This window comes from Haliotis asinina, chromosome 2 (assembly GCF_037392515.1).
Source record: "Haliotis asinina isolate JCU_RB_2024 chromosome 2, JCU_Hal_asi_v2, whole genome shotgun sequence".
In the NCBI taxonomy this organism is placed as follows: domain Eukaryota; kingdom Metazoa; phylum Mollusca; class Gastropoda; order Lepetellida; family Haliotidae; genus Haliotis; species Haliotis asinina.
In genome coordinates, this window is record NC_090281.1 from 89,343,939 (window position 1) to 89,366,672 (window position 22,734).

Consider the following 22,734-nt stretch of genomic DNA (forward strand, 5'->3'; position numbering starts at 1 on the left):
AAAAAACCCTCTATCCTAACTCCCATACATTTACCTTGATATAACATAGCTTGGATACAAAAAACCCTCTATCCCAACTCCCATACATTTACCTTGATTTAACATAGCTTGGATACAAAAAACCCTCTATCCTAACTCCCATACATTAACCTTGATATAACATAGCTTGGATACAAAAAAACCTCTATCCTACCTCCCATACATTAACCTTGATATAACATAGCTTGGATACAAAAAACCCTCTATCCCAACTCCCATACATTTACCTTGATTTAACATAGCTTGGATACAAAAAACCCTCTATCCTACCTCCCATACATTAACCTTGATATAACATAGCTTGGATACAAAAAACCCTCTATCCTAACTCCCATACATTAACCTTGATATAACATAGCTTGGATACAAAAAACCCTCTATCCTAACTCCCATACATTAACCTTAAGATTACACAGCCCAAGGTAAACCAAAAACCCTACCTTAACTCCCATACAGTGACCCTGATGCAACACCACCTCAGATTAAAAATACTATCCTATCTCCCATACTTTAACTCAAAGGTAACTTTGCCTTAGATTAAAAACCCTAATCCTGTACATGGACACAGGCTTAAAACAGTTTTATTAGCACAAGAATTGCTATGTGCAACCAGGACACAAATGGCAGCAGTGCCGAGCATTGCTTCAGGTACAAGGAAGATGACACTGTCATTGTAATAGATACTGATCACACAGTTGACAACACAAGTTATATAAACCTATAGCACACATGACATTTTGTTCAAATATGGTGACTTGTTGAAAAGAGTTAATACTGTTTCACTCATTTTTAATGCCATTTCATTTCCCACCTCAAAGTCCTCTAAGTCAGAATGCGATATTGTGTACTCTGATATGAAACCTCGGTAAGGTAAAATTTGGACAAATGTTCCCAGGGAGACTGAACATCCAAATCATATGACGGATGTCTAGCTTCCTTGGCTAATCAGATGTCAGATTTCCAAAACAGTTCAACTTACATTCCTTCTTTCCTACCTGAACAAAAGGAAACAAAGGTGAGATAAAGGTGAGATAAAGGTGAGACTGACATGTCATCATTTTGGGAGAGATATGGACAGGGTATATATTATGTCAAGGACAAAATAACAATGTCCTCACCTTTATCATTTGCATTCAGAACTACTGCCAGTTCATGATTGATTTGGTGACAGGTGGCCTTGATATGCTGCTCAGAATGATTACTCATATAAAGTACATTACTGTTTGACACTCACTTGTCCATTAGAAATTCCATCTTGCATTACCTCCCTTGATTAGAAAAACAATAATATGTCTTTACTGGAACTATAAACATTAAAACAAATAGTTTAGATAAAAATAAAAGCAGCATTGTCAAAATTGGTTGTATTACTGAAAAATAATAATCCTTTGAAATGACAATTAACTTGTCAAAATGAATCATTTTAAACTTTCAATACACCAACTTTACAGTGCACATGGAAGGACAAGATTAGATTTTAGAAGTTCACAAAATAACTTCAGTCATGAACTGTAATAGACAATACTTAAACATGCTTTGGTCAAACTGTCATGATATTTCTTCCTGAACACATTTTCATGCAAAACCATGTAAGTGTTTAAACAAAATAAACAAATCTTTAAATTAATTGTCCAGCCTTAGTGTCATATATTTGTCATGGCAGAGCTGATAGTTGTTAAACTTTAATTTATTTCACAAACGTTCACTCTGTGAACACTGACTCTAACCCTGAAGGCTCCTGTCAACAGTCTAGAGGTCATGAACTTTTTTCTCATTGCCTGCATCCGATTGAAACTCCTCCTGATTGGCTGAGGGATCTGAACTAAGCAGGTGATCTTGAGCAGCTGACAAGCCATCTTCAGTTGTTTCTGGTGAACCAAAGACAAAATAAGAATAACAAGAATTTGAGCCGAAGGTAGGTCAATCAAAGTGTTGAAACTATCAATATCTCATCAAAAGCTATCACAAGGTTTTGAAGTCATCGCATGAAACATGAAAGTGTGTGAGTCACTTACCAGATTGAGTGAGTGAGTTGGGTGTTATGCCACTTTTAGAAATATTTCAGCAATTTGTGACAGGGACACCAGAAATGGGCTTCACAATGTATCCCTGTGGGAAACTGAATTTGAACCTGGTCTTTGGCATGATGAGCTAATGCTTGAACCACTAGTCTAACATACCGTCCAATCCCTAGTGAGTGTGACACTGATTGTTTCTACAGTGCACTTCTAAACATCAACTGTGCAGATGGATGTTCATGCCATTGATCACTGGATTGTCTGGTCCAGACTCAATTATTTACAGACTTCTACAAAAATGACTAAGTACTGCTCTGAAGCATCTGCATCCAATTCCCCACAAGATCTGGACTTGGCATCCCCCGATATGAGATTGACAAATATTCTAAACACAGAGTACACTACTTACTCATTCTCACCAATACCATCGCTTCTTATCATCATGATGTTTTTATGTCATGAGCTCATGTCGGGATAGGTATTTCAGTCTAGTGATAAATGTTGATAGCTGTAATATTTCTGTGTAAACCAAGAAACAAACAAACAAATTCTCCGTTACCTTCCGCTTCAGCAGTTGTATCATCTCTTGCATCTTTCACCGATGGATATTCTAACACAAACTTGTTCAGCAGACAGTATACAATCAACACCACCACAGCTGATATGGACAACACACGGAACGTCCATCTCTCCCCAATAAGCTCAAAGAGGTACCCAGTGATCAGACTGCCAATACCTTTACCTAAAACATGAGATACTGCGTGATCACTGTTTCGGGCATCAATGAAAAAAAAGAGAGAGAGATAACTTGTGGTTCCAAAATGGAAAAGAGGACCACACTTATTGCTGCCTTTGAATAATTTAATTAAAGCTGTGTAAGTATGATTTGGATGATAACTTTATTTTCAAAGAACCAATCTAAACAGATGCTAAAAGGCCTAAAAATACAGATGCATTCAATGTGTTTGAAAAGAAGGTTCATGTTTCTACTCTTACAGGAACAGTTTTCTGAACAGGTTATAACTAATCATATTAATTGGTGATAAACCTTTCGAATAAATACCTATTTCACCTCCTACCTCTTAAAATTGCTACAACAAACATGTATGAGACATAAAATGATACTGACCAAACACAACAAACCATAACAGGCATACTAGGAATGGAAATAATGTGGGGGCTATGACAGAGTTATGTCCCTTGAATTGTTACATGCACATTCATCATTGTCTATAGGACATCATTAGGGCATCAGTTTTGTGTCAAGAAGATTGACATGTAATCATTTGTTCCTCAAGAATTTTATACTAAGCTAAGGGATCTTCCTCAGTATTTGACTCAGTTCATCCCTTGCAACAGGGCTCCAGATAACTTCTTGGGGTGTTGGTGTACTTACATTTTATATAGCAAGTAGAGGTGTAGTGGGAATTTTGATGAAGTACTGGCATATTTTTGTGTGAGCTAGGTGGTCACATGGTTTGTTAAAATGATATTAAACAACTTTTCACCTATTAATCTTTATATATGTTGGATATACAACGGCATTTATGTGCATACATGATACCCTTAAAATTATTATGTCATACATCATTGATTTTTAGGTGTACATTATGCTTGTACGTCCCTTATCTGTTGCCCTGCTTGTAATAACTACCATCACAATACTCTAGATTCAGTGCAGCTGTGGTGTGATCAATGTTTCTTCCAGTCACTGCATAAAACCTGCATAACTGTGATTATTGGCTTTGTTCACAGAACCCCTGAAGGTTCTGGTTAGAATGTATCTTCAGTAACCCATGCTTGTTGTAGGAGGCCATAAATGGGATCGGGTGGTCAGGCTTGCTGAGTGGGGTGGCGCATGTCACCGGTTCCCAATCATGCAGATCGATGTTCATGATGTTGATCAGTTGATTGTCTGGTCCCTACCCTATAATTTACAGACCGCTGCCATATACAGTGCATGACCATATTATTATGTACAATTGTAATGGCACTGATATTGTGATTTTTATGATACTGCTAGTCAAACACGACACAGCGTGTAGTCATAATATTTTGTCATAAGATGAACCATGATGTCACGTGATTCCACTTTTAATCCACTTGTCATCTGCTACATATTCTGGTTATTTCTGGCAACAATGGGGAAATCAGCTGATTTGTCAGAGTCACTTAAGAAATTAATTGTAAAAAAGTTTCAAAGAGGTGAAGAATGTTCAATCATTGAAAGATTCTTTAGAATGCCTCGAAATTGCATATATTCAGTGGTAAAGTGGTTTAATCAACGTGGATCAGTCAAGAATGCTCTCAGAACAGACCGTATGAGGAAACTGACTCCTTAGGACAATCAACAACTATTCACCTATGAGAAGGCAGATGCTGAAATTACTACTAATAAGGAACAGGGGGACACATCACAAAATATTGAGGTAAGACTGTTTATATTTAACGAGTTATGACACTTTGAACTCTCGTGTAAATCTGTCATTAACAGTCATGTTTGTACGTAATTATATGGCCACCCGCTATAGCTGGAAAACTCAATCACTCACTCACTTGTGCACCCATAACACTAAAAACTGTGACAGAGACAGAACATACCTTGATGGCAGATTTCTGGTGTTACCAGCCCCTGTTGCTTCGTTTAGTGTAGAAATGGACATGGTATTCTATGTCATGACATCATTTCCCCAATATACATACACCAGCATTGTTCCCAGGGATGAAAATATGTAGCCGAAAATCCATGTCAGTAGAGAAATGTACACATCTTGCAGGAAGATACTTTTTGTGGTTTTATACATGCTAACAAACATTTGTTATTTGAATTATGGTCTTTATTGATAAAATCTTTCCAAAACAATTTAACTTGAGTAGAAACAAGAAAAGCATTTCTGAACGTGTTAGATCTTGAGAAATGGTTCAGTGAAAGGAACCCGATTTTGTTCACTCTTGCACTACTAGTAGTACTACTAACCGACAGTGCATGACTTAAGTGCCATGTGTATGGTGACACTTATGTGAGTCAGCTTCACTTCAATAAACTTGTGAAGCCCACTTCATCATCAACAGTACGTGTATACTGGACAAAACAGTTGGGGATATTTGCAAATTTTGAAACTTTGAATAATGATCTATCTATTCATTGACAAACTGATAAAATATCAATCATAAAAATACCAATACCCCAAATTATTTTCTTCAGTATATTATTTAAAAAACTGTTCTGTGAAAGGAACAAACTCAGAAATGCAATTTCAAAACATTTTAGATAGACCCCATGATCTCATCCACAATATTTACCACGTCTACTTAAAGCTGTGTACCATTATCAGAGTATTACTGGGAAGGACAGTTACACACCGATGAACAAACTTACTGAAAAAAAGATATTCTAAATTAAATCTCATTCACAATACTTACCAAATCCAAAATGGAGCCCTCCCACAAGACCCTGCACGGTTGCTTGCATGCCTGGAGGAGCGATGATGCTAGCGTAGGATGATACAGCTGACCACATGATGCCGAACGTGATGCCGTGGATTGGCTCCACCAGCATCACATACCATGGCTGCTGTAGGAAGGAATATGCAAGGAAGCGAGCTGCATAGGCCAAACACGCCAAATACAAACATGGAATGTGGCCTATCTTCTTGATAATGAAGCCTGATATAAAGAGACAGAACACTTCAAAAACACAGTTCAACACCAAACATAACCCGAGGGTGATCTGAGTGCTGCCAAGGTCTTTGAGGTACCAGAACAGGAATCCTTCGATGGATCCTGTCAACATCCCGAAAAACATGGCTACAAACAGGTACACCACAATGTGGAAGTATGTGAAGAGTTTGCCGATATTTCGAAGAAACTTGCCTGTGGATATATCAGGGGTGACTGCGAGAAACTTGGCATCAATTGCTGCTACTAGACAGAGGATACCAAACAGGTAAAAGGACCATGAGAAGTCAACTTCTTCTTTCTTTGTCTTCACGGTGTCCATAATAAATGTGGAAGTAATTGCAAAAAGTGCAAAACCGATTGTGCCAAAAAGGCGCTGAAATCCCCACCGATGTCTCTCTTTACCAAGAGTGTCATAAACAATGGCGTCAATAAGGCTGAATGTAGGAGCAAAGGCTATGTTTCCGATTAAGTAGATAACAAAAAATACCCAGAATGTCTTTCCAAATGAATCTTTGGCTTTCTTCACAGAACACTTATTCGCAATATTCCTGTCACAGAGAGCATTGCAGTGGAGAACGCTTTCTTTGTCACAAGTGATCTGGTAGAATGTTTTACCATTGTACTGCATCCATTTCAAATCATAGTCACGGCAATGTAATGACGAGGTTGCGATTCTGTCTTTTTGTATCTCGTGCATCATAACATCAGATACATTGAGCAAATTGAATTCAAGGTAAGAATTTGATGTTGAGCTAACCCATAAGGGCACACACTTCCTGTTCTGGTATGAAGAAATGTCTCGTGAAAAGCAAACTTTCGATCCATAAGCTCCTGGCATTGAGAACCCACATTTGGCACGGCATGTGATGTCATCCGAAACTGCATTTGTGCTTCCATTGTTCAGAATCTGATACCCAAATAATCCATCAGATACATTGTAAGATTTGTCTTCCATTGCAGTCAAATTGGCGTATTCAGACAACGTGAGCCTGCATTCGTTTTTGTTGTCCCTGTACTCCTGGCAGTCTTTGATGAAGGAGTCAATGATGTTGCAGTGGATGTTGAACCGGACAGGAACCGCATCCTCATAGTGAGGTTTGGCTGGCACGATCAGCAGCATCATGTACAGGATCCCTGTGAGTAGGGTTAAAACCATTAACACCAGGGTGTGTCTCCGCAGGCGGTCGGCCATTGCTCCTATCAGTGGTCTGATGAAGAAGGCGATGAAAGGCATTACTCCATAGATGATGCCAGTTTCCCCCGATGACAGGCCAAGCTGTTTCATGTAGATGGAGATGAATGGTAGCAGGTCCCCGATCGCTAAAAGGAGAAAGTTGAGGGATAAATAACGTTACATTCAGAGGCCTGAGGGGAGGATATTTTCCTGATTAACCTATCATATTTTGTTGGAAAACATTGTCTATATATATGCCATCATTTCAATAACGCTAAAACACTGCATTCCTGAATCTGTCCTTGATGCTCAAGATGAGCATATTAGCAACATTCTATCTAAATTTAGGAAGTGTGTAAATAATGAAGACTCAGTGATTGACATCGTTAAGCCTTAATCAATCAAGTGAGTGAGTGAATTTAGTTTTAAGCCGATAATAGCAATATCAGCCATATCACGGCAGGAGCACCAAAAATTTGGCTTCATGCACTGAACCCATGTAGGGAATCGATCCTGGGTCTTTGGCATGATGAGGAATGTTTTAACCACGAGACTACCCCAATCACTCATATCAAACCAAGTAACTGAGTTGATCACCCAATCCTCTTATCAGAACAATTTGAAAACAGATAATTATAGTAACAGGCACCAGGTTTGACAACTTGGGTGTTGTTGTATAAAGTACCTTAGTGCTTCGCCACTTGCAAGTCTGTATTACAGTGTGGGAGTTACAATCACCATTGCGCTAACATCCCTTTGTACAATGGAGCCTTGGTTGATAACATGTCATTTAAACCCAGGCATAGATCGTGGCTATTCAGGGCAACAAGGGAGATTTTATGATGCTTCCACAGGATTTGACAGTGTACCAGTGTTCGCTGTAGTTTTTGTATGAGAGCATGCAAACATAAATTTATAAATATGCAGTCCACATCTTTTGCTTGTGAAATTTTCATGACAATCCTGAAGCATTTCAAAATTTATTGTTTTTTCGTACCTTGCTCTTTTAAGGTACTTTTTAAAATCAAGTAGGTCAGAATACATTTTCATGTGTGAAAAACCCAGGTTCCTCCGTTACACACTGCAGTGTACACAGAAAATACATGACGAGTTATCTCAAAAACTAAAACTAACTACTCTAACATTAAAAATATTGAAATATGGATCTTTCTTTGTGGAATACAAACATGCATATTATTGACCATAATCTTAGACAGGTTATACTTGAGCTTGAAGGGGTTGTGTGAGCTGAGAATTTATGCTACTTCCAGCAATATCACAGCAGGGGACACATAATAACCACAAGACAACCACACCACCACAAACAAACAAAATATGGCCCTGTTTCACTCAGTGAGTTTACTGCTATGACTGTCAGGCTTAAGTCAGGCTTAAAGTATGGGAGTTACCATTGTGTTAGAGCTACAATCACTTTGAGGAAGGGGGATCCCACGCAGTGAACCATGCTTGTCCTTACACTGGTCAAATGTACTGTAAACAACATATACCATATACTTGAAAGGACCTCAAAATCTTTGATCGTGACTTAAACATAGCATCCAGAAACAAAATATTTGTTACATCCATTACTTAGTGATCAGCATATTTTTCATGGAGGGAGCTTACTACAAACCGGGGCATTACATTTTCAATCACAGATAATGTATTCACCTGCTAAAAAGAAGAAATAATATCCCTTCACGGGTAACAAACGTTTGTTGACTGTCTGCCATGACTTTGTGGTTGTCGGGTGAGCTTCCACAGCTTTGGAAGTCACTTCCACATCCCCATCAGGTCCTGTCCTGCCAATGGCCACCTTGTCCGACATGCCTGAAACAGTGGGTCAAGATGACCTTAGTTTTGTGGGTAAAAGACATGTCAAAGACCGTTTGACAATATAACAGAAAGTCCAATGCATCTAGCAATATTAATGGGCTTCTACACCTTTTTCAAAGGGTATCATAGGACACAAGTCAGATAAGTCAAGCATGCTTTGTGAAAACAGGTGTGCCCATACCTTTTGATAATCAAAGTAAGCTTAAAACATTCAAACATCATTTTGACTCATTGTTTAATAACTCAGTAAATATCTTATAAACCTGTACACTTGAGAGATGGAGTTCTTTAAGACTATCAAGACAGCAAAAATAATTCAGCTTCATTTGTTGTGGTTCCATAAACTAACTCACAAACTATGATGTCATTTAAAGGGATTTCTTGATTTGCCACATTGAAAAAGCTGTTAGCTTGACAGTGCCACTAATAAACAGTTTGATTCAGTGCATTAATTGCACAAGAGCTAAGCCAGGAATGGCCCCTAATATCAAAGTGTGCTTTGGTTGGTGAGCAAATAAATGTACTTGGCTAAACTAGTCAGTCAAGCTTTGAATGAATCGTCAAACAGAATTGACTACACCTGGCCTGAGTAGAAAATGGTGACTGTGGCCTTGATGCTGAGGTCTTTGACCCACAAGATAAAGAATGAAGACAATTTGTATGGACATGCAACTTCTGTGTTCTGTATAGGCAATGTTTCAACATAGATTCTAATGTGGTTCTCAAGCAAGTAGACAATTTCCCTGATGACATAAGAACCTATGTGTAAACGCAGCTTATAGAAAATAAAAAAGGGACAGAGTTTTCAGGAATCACAACTTCATCATTACTGAGTATTTCTTTACTTCTTCATTTGGTGAATGAGCAGTACGCTGAAAGAGTAAGGATATACTCTGAAATGTTGTGTTCCTAATAATAACAAAACAGACATCCATAAAGCACTCTCTTCCTTATGTGTGTCACTTCTAAATGCCATTCAAAGACAAGAATAAGGAAGCTGTAAATCCATAAAAATTGTCCTCATTCTTTAACTCCTCAACATCCAGAATGCCAATCCAAGAAACCCAAAATACATACCTGCTTGCGAAGGTTGGCTTGAGGTTGCAATACTTTCACATAATTTATGGCATTATGCACCAACACATGATGAACGTACTTTTGCTAGGTTCTGCAACACCTGAAACGATAATAATTTTACAAATGAAGATTTATTAGTGATATAAAGGAATATCAAAACAATCCACAATGTTGCAATTATAATAGAGAATTCTACCGTTGAAAGAAACCTAAAGGCAAATAGTTTGTGTCATATTGATAATCTTGTTTATGTAGCTTCCTGAGCGCCAAAGCAAACACAAATTGTCATATATGTCCTGTCGCAAATCGGAATAAGAGCCTAATCACAGTAAATGAAAACACGATTTCAATTAAGAACTCGACACCTACGAAACAAAATGCTGAAATCAAAAGAACCAATGTTGAGAAACGGATGCAATTAACAGAGACATTGTTAGTTTACCTACTGTCACTGGTGCATTGCAAGCGCAGCATGTGTGTTATGTAATGAACTTGATATTTGTTCAGTTTATTAAGTACACCAATCAATACAATGGGAACATCATGTGCTTCCGGTTGACCCCTTCAACACTTGTATCACTAACAAAAAGTCATCACTTCATTACTGGCCTATATGGTTACTCCTGATTTATATCGTCAAGTGCAGTTATGATATAGTTATAGTTTCATAGGTTAAAAGGGGTATTAAGCATAATTTTTTTAAATCTTAATCTAAGCGGCCGAGCCTTCCCTGCATATCACTTCCGGTTATTTCCAACATGGATGGTTGGTGCAGTTTAGTCGTTTTCAGCTATGTACTTTGTTTTGTACATTCCACAGATGTTGTGGAAACCAACAGCAGTTCCAATTTCAAAATAGAAGGAAAAGTTGAAATTTTGTCGTCACACGATAAAAGCTGGATGTCTAACACTCGGATCCTGGTGGATGGGGATGATTACGTCGCATATTTGAGGTTGGTCGAGGCAATGCAAATGGCTTCATTACATCTCCTATTTTTCTTGAACTATAACCGACACATTAGTAAGCTTTCGTCGTAAACATTTATCTCTGATGTCTTTTGTTTTGGTTACAAATGTACAATTTTCCCGAAATTACAAGGGGTGTAGTGGGCTGAAGAGATGGAGTTCCATTAACAGGCATTATCTGGGTGCCGGTGTGTTTAATACTGGCAGGTTTTAAATCCAGTGTTGCCTGGTATATTTTGTTCTTAGATTTTTGTTGTTTGGATATTGATTTGTCTTTCAATCTTTGAAATTGATCATACTAAGCTGGTTGGTCTTGAAAACAGTGTTGGCTTGAACAGGTGGAAAAGATTCTTCTTGTTACAGTGAACGGAACATCATATACCGCTTTATACACTTATGAATGAAATCATTTGAACACGCTGATGCACACAGTCAAAAGACTCTCCTCTTAGGCCTGACACCCCACAAAACATGCTAAAGATTTCCAGATCAACCACCCAATACTCCTGGGCTTTCCTCTTCAGTTGGTTTGAAGGGAATCACCATCAACATGATCAAGGCAGGTTTCTTTAGGCCTGTCTCTCTTTCTTTTCCCCTGAGGCAAAGACTATGACTATGAATATTGCTTTAATTTTGACATTTGATACGTCTATTCATAGTGCAAGTTACCAGAATGTACGATACCTATGAACATGATGGTACTAATTACTATTAATGATAGTTTCTATTCTTATTTAACAGAAGCGATGGATCCTTTGTTGTCAATGGTTTACCCTCCGGTTCCTTCATTGTGGAAGTAGCCAACCCAACATACCTCTTTGAAGCAGCTCGAGTAGACATTACATCAAAGGGAAAGATCCGGGCTCGAAAAGTTAACCACCTACAGCCTAACAATGTGAGGGCCATGCCCTATCCTTTGGAGTTCCGAGAAAGGGGAAAAGCTAACTACTTCCAGGCCAGAGAACAGTGGAGAGTACAGGACTTCCTATTCCACCCAATGGTATATTTTGTCACTTTCACATTGTATTTTCTTGTCTGTTTCATATGGTGTGAGAATTGTAAACACGATCAGTGAACACAGATGCATGTAATGAAAGATCATAGAACTCATAACTAACATTATAAGCTATCATATCATATCGAGGGAAATACAGGGTCTTATCAGTCCCAAGTAGGGTTGTACACCCTGCCATGATTCTAAAGCAGTATTGCTACAAGCGGCACAAAACCATATTCACTCTTTCACTCACTAATGATGGCAGTGAAATAAGTTTTGGGTCTTGTGTCATCACTTGTGTTGATGAAGATTTTCTGTCATACTGTTTAGAGTTAACTTTCCATTTTTCTATTTTTAAAGGAAGATATAATGCCATGATAATTATATGTTGTAACTTGAGATGCTAAATGGGATTTCAAATCAAAGATTCAGAATGACATCATACTGCTGAAAACAAATCTTGTAATACTGACAATTTCAATTTTGAATATTCATTATCATGATAATAGTGGAAACTTACTTATGGAATCTGTCATCAACGTGCCTACAGCATCTACTTGTCTTTGATATGACATACTCTAGACACATGTAACTTGTGAACTTATTTCAGTCAATACTTAGCTGCTGTGACATTAAACTGACTTACTGTTGCCATAGTGAATATTTTGAGACATTGCGCATGGTGTTGCAGGTTCTGACAATGGTGTTGCCCCTTGCTCTCATCATGGTGTTGCCTAAGATGCTGAATGCAGCTGACCCTGAGACACAGAAGGTAAAAATGGAATCCTGTTTCAAACTCATACTAGAACTGCTCCCCTCATAAGGATTCCTCATCACAGCTGCAGTATTTCAAAATGAAATTTTGTTTCATTTTATTCCTCATTTCTTACTTTGCATTATGGTAAATATTTGATGATGCTGTCTGCTGGTAGTATTATCAATCTGTTTAAAGATATAAATCATTTCACATGATGTCAGGTGATACTCAGACTTGCAACCCAAAATGTCATGATCAACATGTATATTACTACTTAATTCTGATTATAGAGTGCAATCACTCTGGTAATGGCAATACGTGTCCTGAAACTGAAACTATTTTTTGTGTTACAAGCACTGTTGCAAAACTATCAGATTTTTATCCTAGAATGATATGTTCTCCTTCTGATCAGTCATTTGTGGCATTACCATCGCTGTAAACCAGTGAGAGATGTCAACATTGTAGCCTTCAATTCAAACATTCATTCAGCTCAAATGCAGTTGCCTACAATGCCAGTGTATACATACATCCCATATCATTGACTGTTGTTAAAAACTGCTCTCAGCCAACTATATGGCAGTGGTCTGTAAATAATTGAATCTGGACCAAACAGTCCAGTGATCAACATCATGAGCATTGATGTACGCAGCTGGGTTAAAATGTCATGTGTCAAACAAGTCAGGGAGCTGGAACATGATATTTGAACGTTTGTCATGAAAAGAGATGTTGATGTCCTTGTCTTCATGAATAATTAAAATGAAACTGAGTCATCACATTTGTTTCTATCAGGAGATGCAGACTCAGATGAGTGCCCTCAACTCCAAGCCCAACATGCCCGATATGTCCGAGATGTTCACCAATTTCTTTGGCGGCGGCGATGCAAGAAAACCCATCAAGTCTAAACAAAGTTCCAAGAGAAAGTCTTGAGTTTAAGCCATTTGTAAGGCATACTGTATCACTCATTTAGGCAGAGACAAAATTGTATATGTTATTTCAAAAGATTTTTATGGAACTTGTTTATTGCTAAAAGCAGAGTGCATCTCTTGCAGCAAACACTTTAATACTGTGTGTAAATAAGGCTGTGTAAATTGCAGATTGCTTATCAAAATTCATAGTGTTCATATTTGAGATCTGTATTTGTAGATTTATAGTGTACAGTAAATAGTGGGCAAGACAGATGCTTAACACAATTAGTGAAGATAAACAGAGAATATGATGGTATTATTTGTATAAGAATTTTTATCCACTTTATTGAGTATGGGAAATTATTTACTGAAAGTTATTACTTACTATTGAACTGAGGACAAATTGATTTGTGTCTAGCTGAATGGTGAAATCTAGTATTGGTTGATTCCTTTCCCAGTTAGTGTCTGTAAGATAGAAAGGCATGTTCAAAATAGGCTTCAACCACCTTTAAGTCTCTGACATATTTTCCTTGGGAATCCATAACCAAAACATCAGTTAATCCCTTCATGAAACTTTAACCCAACGTACAACCTCAATCTAACATAGTTTCAATATTTTCAAATTTCATCATTTTATTTCAACTAAGCAGGGTAAGATATCTTCTTAACGATCACTTAAAGCGCCGAAAGCACATGTTCACTAAAGGATCTTGTGGTGCCATATTGTTTTTAGAATTTGGTAATATTCTTTTAAGTATGTTCCAACATGTTAGTTTTATGTATTAAATCCAGGTAGGCTGCTTATAGGACAGAACTTATCGATTTGAATATTTCATAGATTTTGAGTGTGCATGAATAGAAGTAAAGTCATGAGTCAACTAAAGAAAAACATTGCAGGTGCAATATATTTCAGCATGGCAAGGAATAGAGAGAGTATTGTTTTCTATGTGTCTCTCACAGGAGCAACATGATCCAGTACCTGCCATGTCCAGTGTCCAGGAGTGGTTAGAAAGATGTCTTTTCGCAGCATTCAGAAGTTGTATGTATAACCAAGATCTTTATGAATAAATCTTCTTTTTCATTTTTTCATCAGTTCACCTGATGAAGGGATCTGAAATGAATTAACAAAGAAGATTTATCCATATATATCCTGGTAATAAGAAAGACTTTGTGTTTATCTATCATTTGTATGTGTGTATAATATAATGTCAATTTCTTAGAGCTGAGTTGTAAAGTTGTTGTGTCATCTTCAATTCCGATCATTTGCTTTATCGTCTTTTGCATCACACCGATTGTCATGTATTTCATTACAGGAGTGTAAATTTCTTATGTGTCTCTATTTATGAATGAATGTTGAAGTAATTATTGTGGTATCCAGCCTATGTACATTCTAATCATTCAACTTACCTGTCATGGTTAATAGTTCACAGGTTTGTTCACCATATTCTTCAGGAGATAAATACCCCAATATTGGATGTAGGTACCCAAGTTTTTCACTGATCCTGAGGGGGCCATGGGCTCATGTACCCCCTGCGGGCTCGGGGAACATAAGCAAACCTCAAGGGTACATGAACCCATGGATCCCGTGGGACCAGTGAACAATGTATTTATCTTACCGAACACCTGAATTTTAATTTTGAACTGTTTGAAGCACTCCTGTTGAATGCAAGACGAATCGCCATTTTGCAGACGACTCAAGGTGAACAGATTTAGAGTTAAGTCCCTTCCATCGATTTTCAATCGAAAAACATCGGTATTTTCCGTGGTTGATGCAAGATTCAATGTTATTCAAGGTAAAAAAGTACTACCATGATGCACCAGAAGAGTTTGGAATTCCCAGCGGTGCACTTTGAAAATAATAGAATAGCGCTTAGCCAATCAGAAAGCGACATTCATGTGTGAGGTAAGATAAAGGTCAATGAAAACTGCCACTTACTAAACCTCTGGCCAGATTCGTGTGAACTCGACTGCTGCATGAAACTAAATCAGTAGTTTTAGGCAGACATCTACAAGGCTCCTGCTCATGTTGCAGGATGTATTACAGTGTTTGTCATGTAAACATTAGCTGTCATGGTTCACATTTCTGGTGTCTTTCTTGCAGGAACCATGTTTTGAATCACTGATTAACAAAGACAGTTTGGAAGATTATGGTATACAAATCCCAGAACTGTTGCCCATGATTATTTGTGTATCGATGTATCGATTGATGCATTGTCTGTAGGACTAGTTTCGGAAACAGGAACCAGACAGTGGCTGTTGAGTTTAGAATATATGTTTGTTTTTTAAGTTTATTTAATCATTGAACACTGCCAGGTGGCATTACATTGAAACTGATCCCTGAGGAAATTAAAAGTTTGTTTCTTCATTAGGAGGTAATTTCTTCAAAGATGCATTCTGTTTCTTATATTTGAAATTTATGAAAGATCCATTTGACAATAATAGGCAAGTGATATGTTAGTTATCAAGAGTTATCCCCCTTGACTCTTTCACTGTACCAAACTGTATATGATTGTCATGCATACTGTGGTTGTTTTACACTCGTGGTGATAGTGTGTTCATGTGTTGCACATAAATCATTGTTCAGCGCCAGTTATCATTTGACCATTAAGTAATTTTTTTAACAGATGGGCTCAACATATATGTAGGGTAAGAATAGAAGATTGTTTTCTGAGATCCTTAATTACCACAGTTCCCTATTCGGGACATGGCAGGAGGGAAACAAGAACATTTCAGAAGAAACCTAAAGCTTTGAATGTGATTTTGAATACTAAAACTAAATATATTACAAAACTGTAACACTTTATTAAAATGAAATTAGCCAAACTGTACTCCAAGTGAACTCCATGGCTGGAAGTAATGCATTTTGCTGCGGCTTTCCTTTGAAGGTATTGTGTTGTATGTATTTACCTGGAGTGTGTTTTGTGTATTGATGAATGTGAGAGGTTACTGTTTTACAGTGTTTCTAAATCACGGCAATATTGTAAATAAATCTTTTCTCTTACTTTGGCAGTGTTTGTTATGTTGGATGGGAACTTAAAGTGGCCGTACCTAGTATCCTGAAGCCCGCTTCACAAAACTCTCGTAAGCCTAATGTCTTATAACTTTTCTCATAGCATTCGTACTTCGTATACTGCAACACTGACTGAAGATAATTGTCCCGCTACGAGAGCTTTCTGAAAGGAGGCCCTGTCTCGCAAACCTTGGGATTTATTTATGAAAACAGATGTGATGGAAAACCTGCTATTTGTATTCAAATGCTCTGCCTCACAAAACAATTGATTAGACCCTTGTGGAGATTAAATGAAAATTTTACTGCAGGACGATATGGTGTACAGAATTTTTAAATACCTACACCCCGTAGGGCTCATGCAGTTCTACACTATGTCGCAAACGATTACCATTTTGTAGGAAGAAAGTGTCTCAGCTTGTTTCCTATATATAAATAATTTTTTTACATTTAATGAACACAGTCGCGGAGGGAAAGCATCCCAAAATGTTCTAGGTTTTGTACTCGAAAGAAAAAGGCGCTGTCTAAAAGGCATTGTGCATTATTTGCTATACACCCAGTGCCATTTTTAGCCCTAACGCGAGAACTATCAACATAATATTTGTGTTAGTATGGCTTTATGTTTGTACAAATCGAGGTTTCCGAATCGAAGCGAGGAACTGAAGCTGCATCGTTTTGAAAGTTAGTAGATGCCTGGCTCATAACCTCGTGTTTCTTTTAGACTGGGCGATTCAAGTTTTCTCGTAGTTCATGGGACGCATTCTCGAAATCAGATCTTAGTTTTCGCTGCCCTTCTTATCTGATGTTAACGAGCTCGCACCCTCCGCTACCTGGCATAACCGATGCCTTGACAGGTATTGTATCAGAGTAAGGGTCTTGACCGGGCAATCTGGTGATAGGTAATTGAGCATCAATGAGCTGGAATACAATAAGCATCAAGACGCCTCCAGAATTTACGGCAATCATGCGCCGCAGACCAACCGATGCACTGCAAGGTTTACATGCGTTTCAGGTTTTCAGACTGGTTCGTCGGTCGGCAGAGCTGAAACACAAAGAGCAGATCAAGCATGTATAAGGTAGATCTGAATGAACGGTTCATCATTGGTATATCCTGGAATTTTGAAACGCCCTCAACCCCCCATTGGCTCCGCCAACGAAAAAAAAATTTCAGTGACCCCCAGACGAAAGTTTGGATGCATTCAGTCATGCATGCGTTTGTGTTTTACATTTTGCTTGTCCACCAACAAGACTCAAAGTCTGCTGATGCGCAATGTAGAAAACGTTTCTTCTTTTAAATATGCATTCAGTGTTTAGTTTGGTGGACGCGTGTGAAATGCAGATCTTGCTAGGCATCCACATATAATATGAATGTATATTTGCCCCTGTTTATCTTCAACAATGCAACAAGTGTCAAGTGGGTCCCTACGCGGCGGCTTTAGACATTTATTGAAACTACGCTTGGTGGGGCGCTTTCCCTGTACAGTTGAATTCTGGGAATGTGTCGTCGTTTTTCAGTAAGCCATAAAGGTGACACTCTTATGCTATTGATATAAAGGTGTTCAAGCGAGCGTGGTATTATGTTCAGTAGTTAAACAGGCTGTGTGGACAAGTGATAGCGCGCTTCGTTACAAGACTAGCATAAATGTTACCTGTGAGAGGGTCATTGTGTTTGTCGTGAGTGACTCGCTCATTTAATTACCTGAAGCTAACATAAAATGTCCTTGCACCCACTCAAGGGTGAAACTTGCACTCACATGTTAAAACCTTTGTGTACGACACGGGGAGTTATAAATACCTAATGTATTTTTATTGACAAAAAAGTTAGAGATCGTGAATATTTGGAAAGGATGAGGTGAAGAGTAAAGTTCAATGGACGTTGCAATGTATTCAGTCAAAACGTGACCAAATGATTCACGGAGCCTAATTGTTTTCCTTATATGACGAACAGCACTTTTATTTCCATACGGACTAAGAAATCAATTTATGCTTTGCTCATATGGATTGTTTTCTAAGGCACAAACAAACATGGAATTAAGATTAATTCATATATGTGATTATAGAGATGTTAGTTGTATCCTCGATTCATCATTCAAACGGCACAGGTATAGTAAGTTCAAGAAGATTAAGAAAGTAAAGATTTGAAATTAGCCATATGGGTTAAACAACATATGGTATGGCTGACTGCACCAAGAACTACCTTTGTAATACCTTCATAAAAATAAAGTGGAACGAAGCGGATTTTTGTTTCCAAAAATGCAGCTTCTAATCATTGAACTTTAATAATCCGTCTTTGGCATGGTATACATGCTCAATCTGATCTTGAGCATAGTATACATACATAATCTGTACCCCTAAGCGACATCATGAAAACATTATTCTTTATTTTTACAGTTTCGCAGTTAATCACAAGGTCGATAGAGCTGTCCAAAAGCATCCTGTAATTGAACTGAAGTCTTCTGGCCTGGATCAATTTGGCCTCAGAATCGGACGAGTTTTCCATATCGCGATACACTTACTTTCTTTTCTGGATGACAGCACCCAAGTCGATTTGGCACATCTCAGCAGATTCGGACTTCACAATCTGCTTGATCAGGTCAACAAAGTGATAGGTGTTTGGATGATGGTGTGGCAGTGTCCTGTTCAGACGGTAGTGGAAGCCTTGAAGACTATTGGCATTCGAGGCCCAACATTGCGGTGGTGATTCCATAGAAGGATCGGGAATCTTGCATCATCAACCCAAGTTGTCACAATGCAGTTATTAAATCGCTTGGCGTTATCTGCTTCTGACGTACTGACTATGGCGTCAGCCGAGGCATCATACACTTCACCTCCTGGTAACAGTGCCAGGGATGATACTCTTCTGACCAGTCTGACCTCTGGGTCCTCTTGGTACTGGACGGCAAGCCTCGGTCTTGTTTTTCCTCTTGGTGTATTACTTTATATGTTAAACATTAATAACATTTGTTCGTTTATATGTCTTTATTACCAAAGACTGTGTTAGCATTACTCTTCTCTGTGTTATAGATTAAACCAACCTCAAACTTTCTACGTAGCGGACAAGTCCGTTTTTCGCAAAGGGTATATGCTTGTTGTTTTGGTTAATCCCTCATTTGCTGTATGACCAGTGGGAGTAGGTATGACGAATGGGACAATATAATATTGGAGTATTTATGTCGCATAAATTGATATCACCCGAAAAACCTTTTCATCGATTTCGTCCTCCATCCGATGGCAGTACAATATCTGTTCAAGCTTCCTCACTTAATGTTTTTTGGGCCAAAACAAAAATTTCAAATGGCCCGAAATATTCTAATCACCCAAGCTGCACCAGTCTTTCGTCTTGAAAAGGAAACCATCACCTCTGCCACAACTGCGATCTAGCTTTTACTTGGAAACCATGAGGCATTTTGTTATGTTGATGAAGGAGTAGGAGAGTGAATCCAATTGAAGTAGACATGCAAACATTCGCCCTTCTTTTTGTGTTGTATACATACTTCGTTCAGTGTAGTTCGTGCACTGAAGGTTTAAACATATATTATTGTAAACAAACTAACTAAAAGAAAGAAATGCGGAATTCTTAATACCTAGGAGGTACATAATAACGAGCTATTTTATCTTGGGTCTCTTCCCCCAAACCTGAAAGGAGGTAATTGTGAACTGAATTTTTGCATACTTTATGCGAGGCATTATGCTCCAGAATAGACTGTTAGAAGACGCTAACTATAGATATCAAGTTTTGCAGATATGTAAGTGCATACAGCGTGAAGCGTATTCAAGAAACCAGTTCAGCTTCGCCCTCCTGTTCATTGTATGAACTATGTGGGAATGTTAAACTGAAAATGAGACCCAGCTGAATTATACAATTATAGAGAGTGAGTATAGTTTGCCGCCACTTTTAGCAATATTCCAGCATTATCAGGGTGGGGAACACTAGACATGGTCTCCATACACCAGCACTATCAGTCGCTATATGGCCAGGATACCTCACTCACCCATTCACCCACACACTCATCATGAAACGTTTGCAAAGGGTGTAGGGTGTGGTTACGCATGAACAGTTCGCTTTGGGCGTCATAGTGGTAAATGATTAATCGTTATAAATGTTATGCACAGTAATATAAGGTTACTAATGCATCGTTCTCCACAGGCGACTTGAGTACGAGTTTTAATGCTTCACTTGTAGCGCCTGTACCTATGTAGCTAGGTGTCTTTTATCTGTGATGGAACATGATCTGAGACAAACCGGTAAAATCGTAAAACATTTCGACACGTAAGTGGAGTAGACCCTCCCATCTCCTGAAGACGTTTAGTACTTGCCGTTCCTGGCTGACGACATCAAGCGACTCGGCACGACATCAGTACTAAGAACGCAGTTAAGCTTGTTAGACCAGCGTGTAGAAGAGGAAGCAGGCTGAACCACGTGTTGGGAGCTCGCCCAGTGTTATGACAGAAGTACGTGACGACCTCCGTGACGTGGGGATTAAGTCATAAGATCTGAGGTAGCGAGTAGGACGCAGCTATAAAGAGAAAAACTGCCCTTCGACCATGTCATACGGTTGGAAGAGGAGTGATCTACTCTAGCAATGCAGTGTAGCAGTTTCGTCGTAGTTTAAAGCGATGTAACGGCGAGGTATTTTGCTCCATGTATGTGAACTAGAATAATACACTCATTTGGGATTTGAGCCCTGTCCTCTTGTGGAGCCCGGTGGGTAATGCGTTGACACGTCATGGTGAAGACTGTCGTGACTCCACACAGTGTCACGGTTTCATCTGTAGTGTCACGGTTTCATCTGTAGTGTCATGGTTTCAGCTGTAGTGTCACGGTTTCATCTGTAGTGTCCAAAGATGGCCAGGAACACCTGGTATCATCCCTATTTGATAGCTAATACTTAAAACATATCAATGGTACAGTCGGAATCTCACTCTTAGGATAAAAGTCCTAGTAAGAATCATAGTGGTGTTTCTGTTGACTCATCATTTCTATTGAATGAGTTTGGACAAATCCCAGTCATACCTGAAAATGCATATCATAATCTTTGATAGCTACAAGATTCGTGCCCTCTTATCCCGTCTTACCATGCGACAGTCTGAATGGGTCTGAATTATTACCATTTTCGAGAGTAATGCCATTAAATGACGGAGTATCAATACGACTGAGGAGAACATTCGGAAGGTAATATGGGGTGGTGTCATTACACACATATAACACACACACACACACACACACGCACGCACACACACACACACACACACACACACACATAAAGGAAATCAGGTCTAATCTCAGGTTCGAACTTACGATCATTGATTCGAACCTTGATTCATACATATTCATTTTCAAATGATATCATTACTTTCCACATGTCGTACTATTGATCTAAACTGTACTGTAGCTTACGATTTGAAGAATAGCACTGCTTTGGCATTCCCCATTGAAGCAAACCATAGTAAAATTGTCAAGGAAACATTTTGATGTAACCCGAATCCCCAAACCGATGCCCTGCTTAGTGCGATGCGCCGGTTTAGCGCGAGGAAAGGAAACAGGAAAGCCAAGTTTGAACAAATTTAATGACAGTCCAAAACAGGCGCGTCGTGCGTGTTCCTGCCGTGTGTATCAACATTTGAAAATAACCCGTATTTATATGAAGATGCTAAATTATTATTTCAACCTGTATATACTGCAAACAAAAGGTTTATGTATACAAATACGTATTCCATAACACAAAGCGTCGCCAGAGGATCTACTTTACAGGTATTATCATACACACTGAAAGGGCCTTTGTCGTGTGACAGGTGAGTAGGCACGTCAGCAGCAACACTTTGATCTTTCAAGTGATCGATAGACTTTGTCATATACAGTTTGGGTGTCATTTGTGAACGGAATGCTTGAACTGGTGTTTTGTGTGTCACGCCCTCTTGATATACGATCAGGAAACACTTGTAAAAACTCACTTGAAACTGTAGCTCGTTATCTACATAGACAGTTACCTAGTCTGCAGCACAGACGCAGTCGCATCTGTCGATGAACTCAACAGGCAATTTATCATTATTTTTGAACTTTCATTATATACTTGACATTTGAATGACATTTACTTGTATATGTGTCACGTATTCTAGTTTTAGTTCTCAGTAATGTGTTTATCGCATTGTACTTTCTGCACATGAAGATAACCGCCATTACTGATGACAAGTGGCTTATCGTTTTATTTTACATTCAATATTTGTGTGACACATGACTGTGTTGTGATTTGTATTGGTGATTGTTGTAGTTGTAATTA

The 22,734-nt window shown here is 38.5% G+C and overlaps 2 protein-coding genes across 3 annotated transcripts; one reads left to right on the top strand and one right to left on the bottom strand.

The window, feature by feature from the left end:
* Positions 1-1,490: 1,490 nt before the first annotated feature.
* Positions 1,491-10,400, bottom strand: LOC137272982 (major facilitator superfamily domain-containing protein 6-like). Of its 2 annotated transcripts, none has more exons than XM_067805420.1 (6): positions 10,272-10,400; positions 9,826-9,925; positions 8,584-8,742; positions 5,481-7,058; positions 2,617-2,799; positions 1,491-1,907 (listed from the first exon to the last, which is right to left on the bottom strand). In XM_067805420.1, exons 3-6 carry the CDS (start codon positions 8,738-8,740, stop codon positions 1,789-1,791), a joined length of 2,037 nt encoding a protein of 678 aa, XP_067661521.1. In that variant the 5' UTR covers positions 8,741-8,742; positions 9,826-9,925; positions 10,272-10,400; the 3' UTR covers positions 1,491-1,788. The 2 variants fall into 2 exon arrangements, with proteins under 2 accessions (XP_067661521.1, XP_067661522.1); XM_067805421.1 differs by having other exon boundaries at positions 10,268-10,308.
* Positions 10,401-10,539: 139 nt separating this feature from the next.
* LOC137274551 (endoplasmic reticulum membrane protein complex subunit 7-like) lies at positions 10,540-16,450 on the top strand. Its single transcript, XM_067807802.1, has 4 exons — positions 10,540-10,777; positions 11,532-11,790; positions 12,479-12,559; positions 13,334-16,450. Exons 1-4 carry the CDS (start codon positions 10,584-10,586, stop codon positions 13,469-13,471), a joined length of 672 nt encoding a protein of 223 aa, XP_067663903.1. The 5' UTR covers positions 10,540-10,583; the 3' UTR covers positions 13,472-16,450.
* Positions 16,451-22,734: the final 6,284 nt, after the last annotated feature.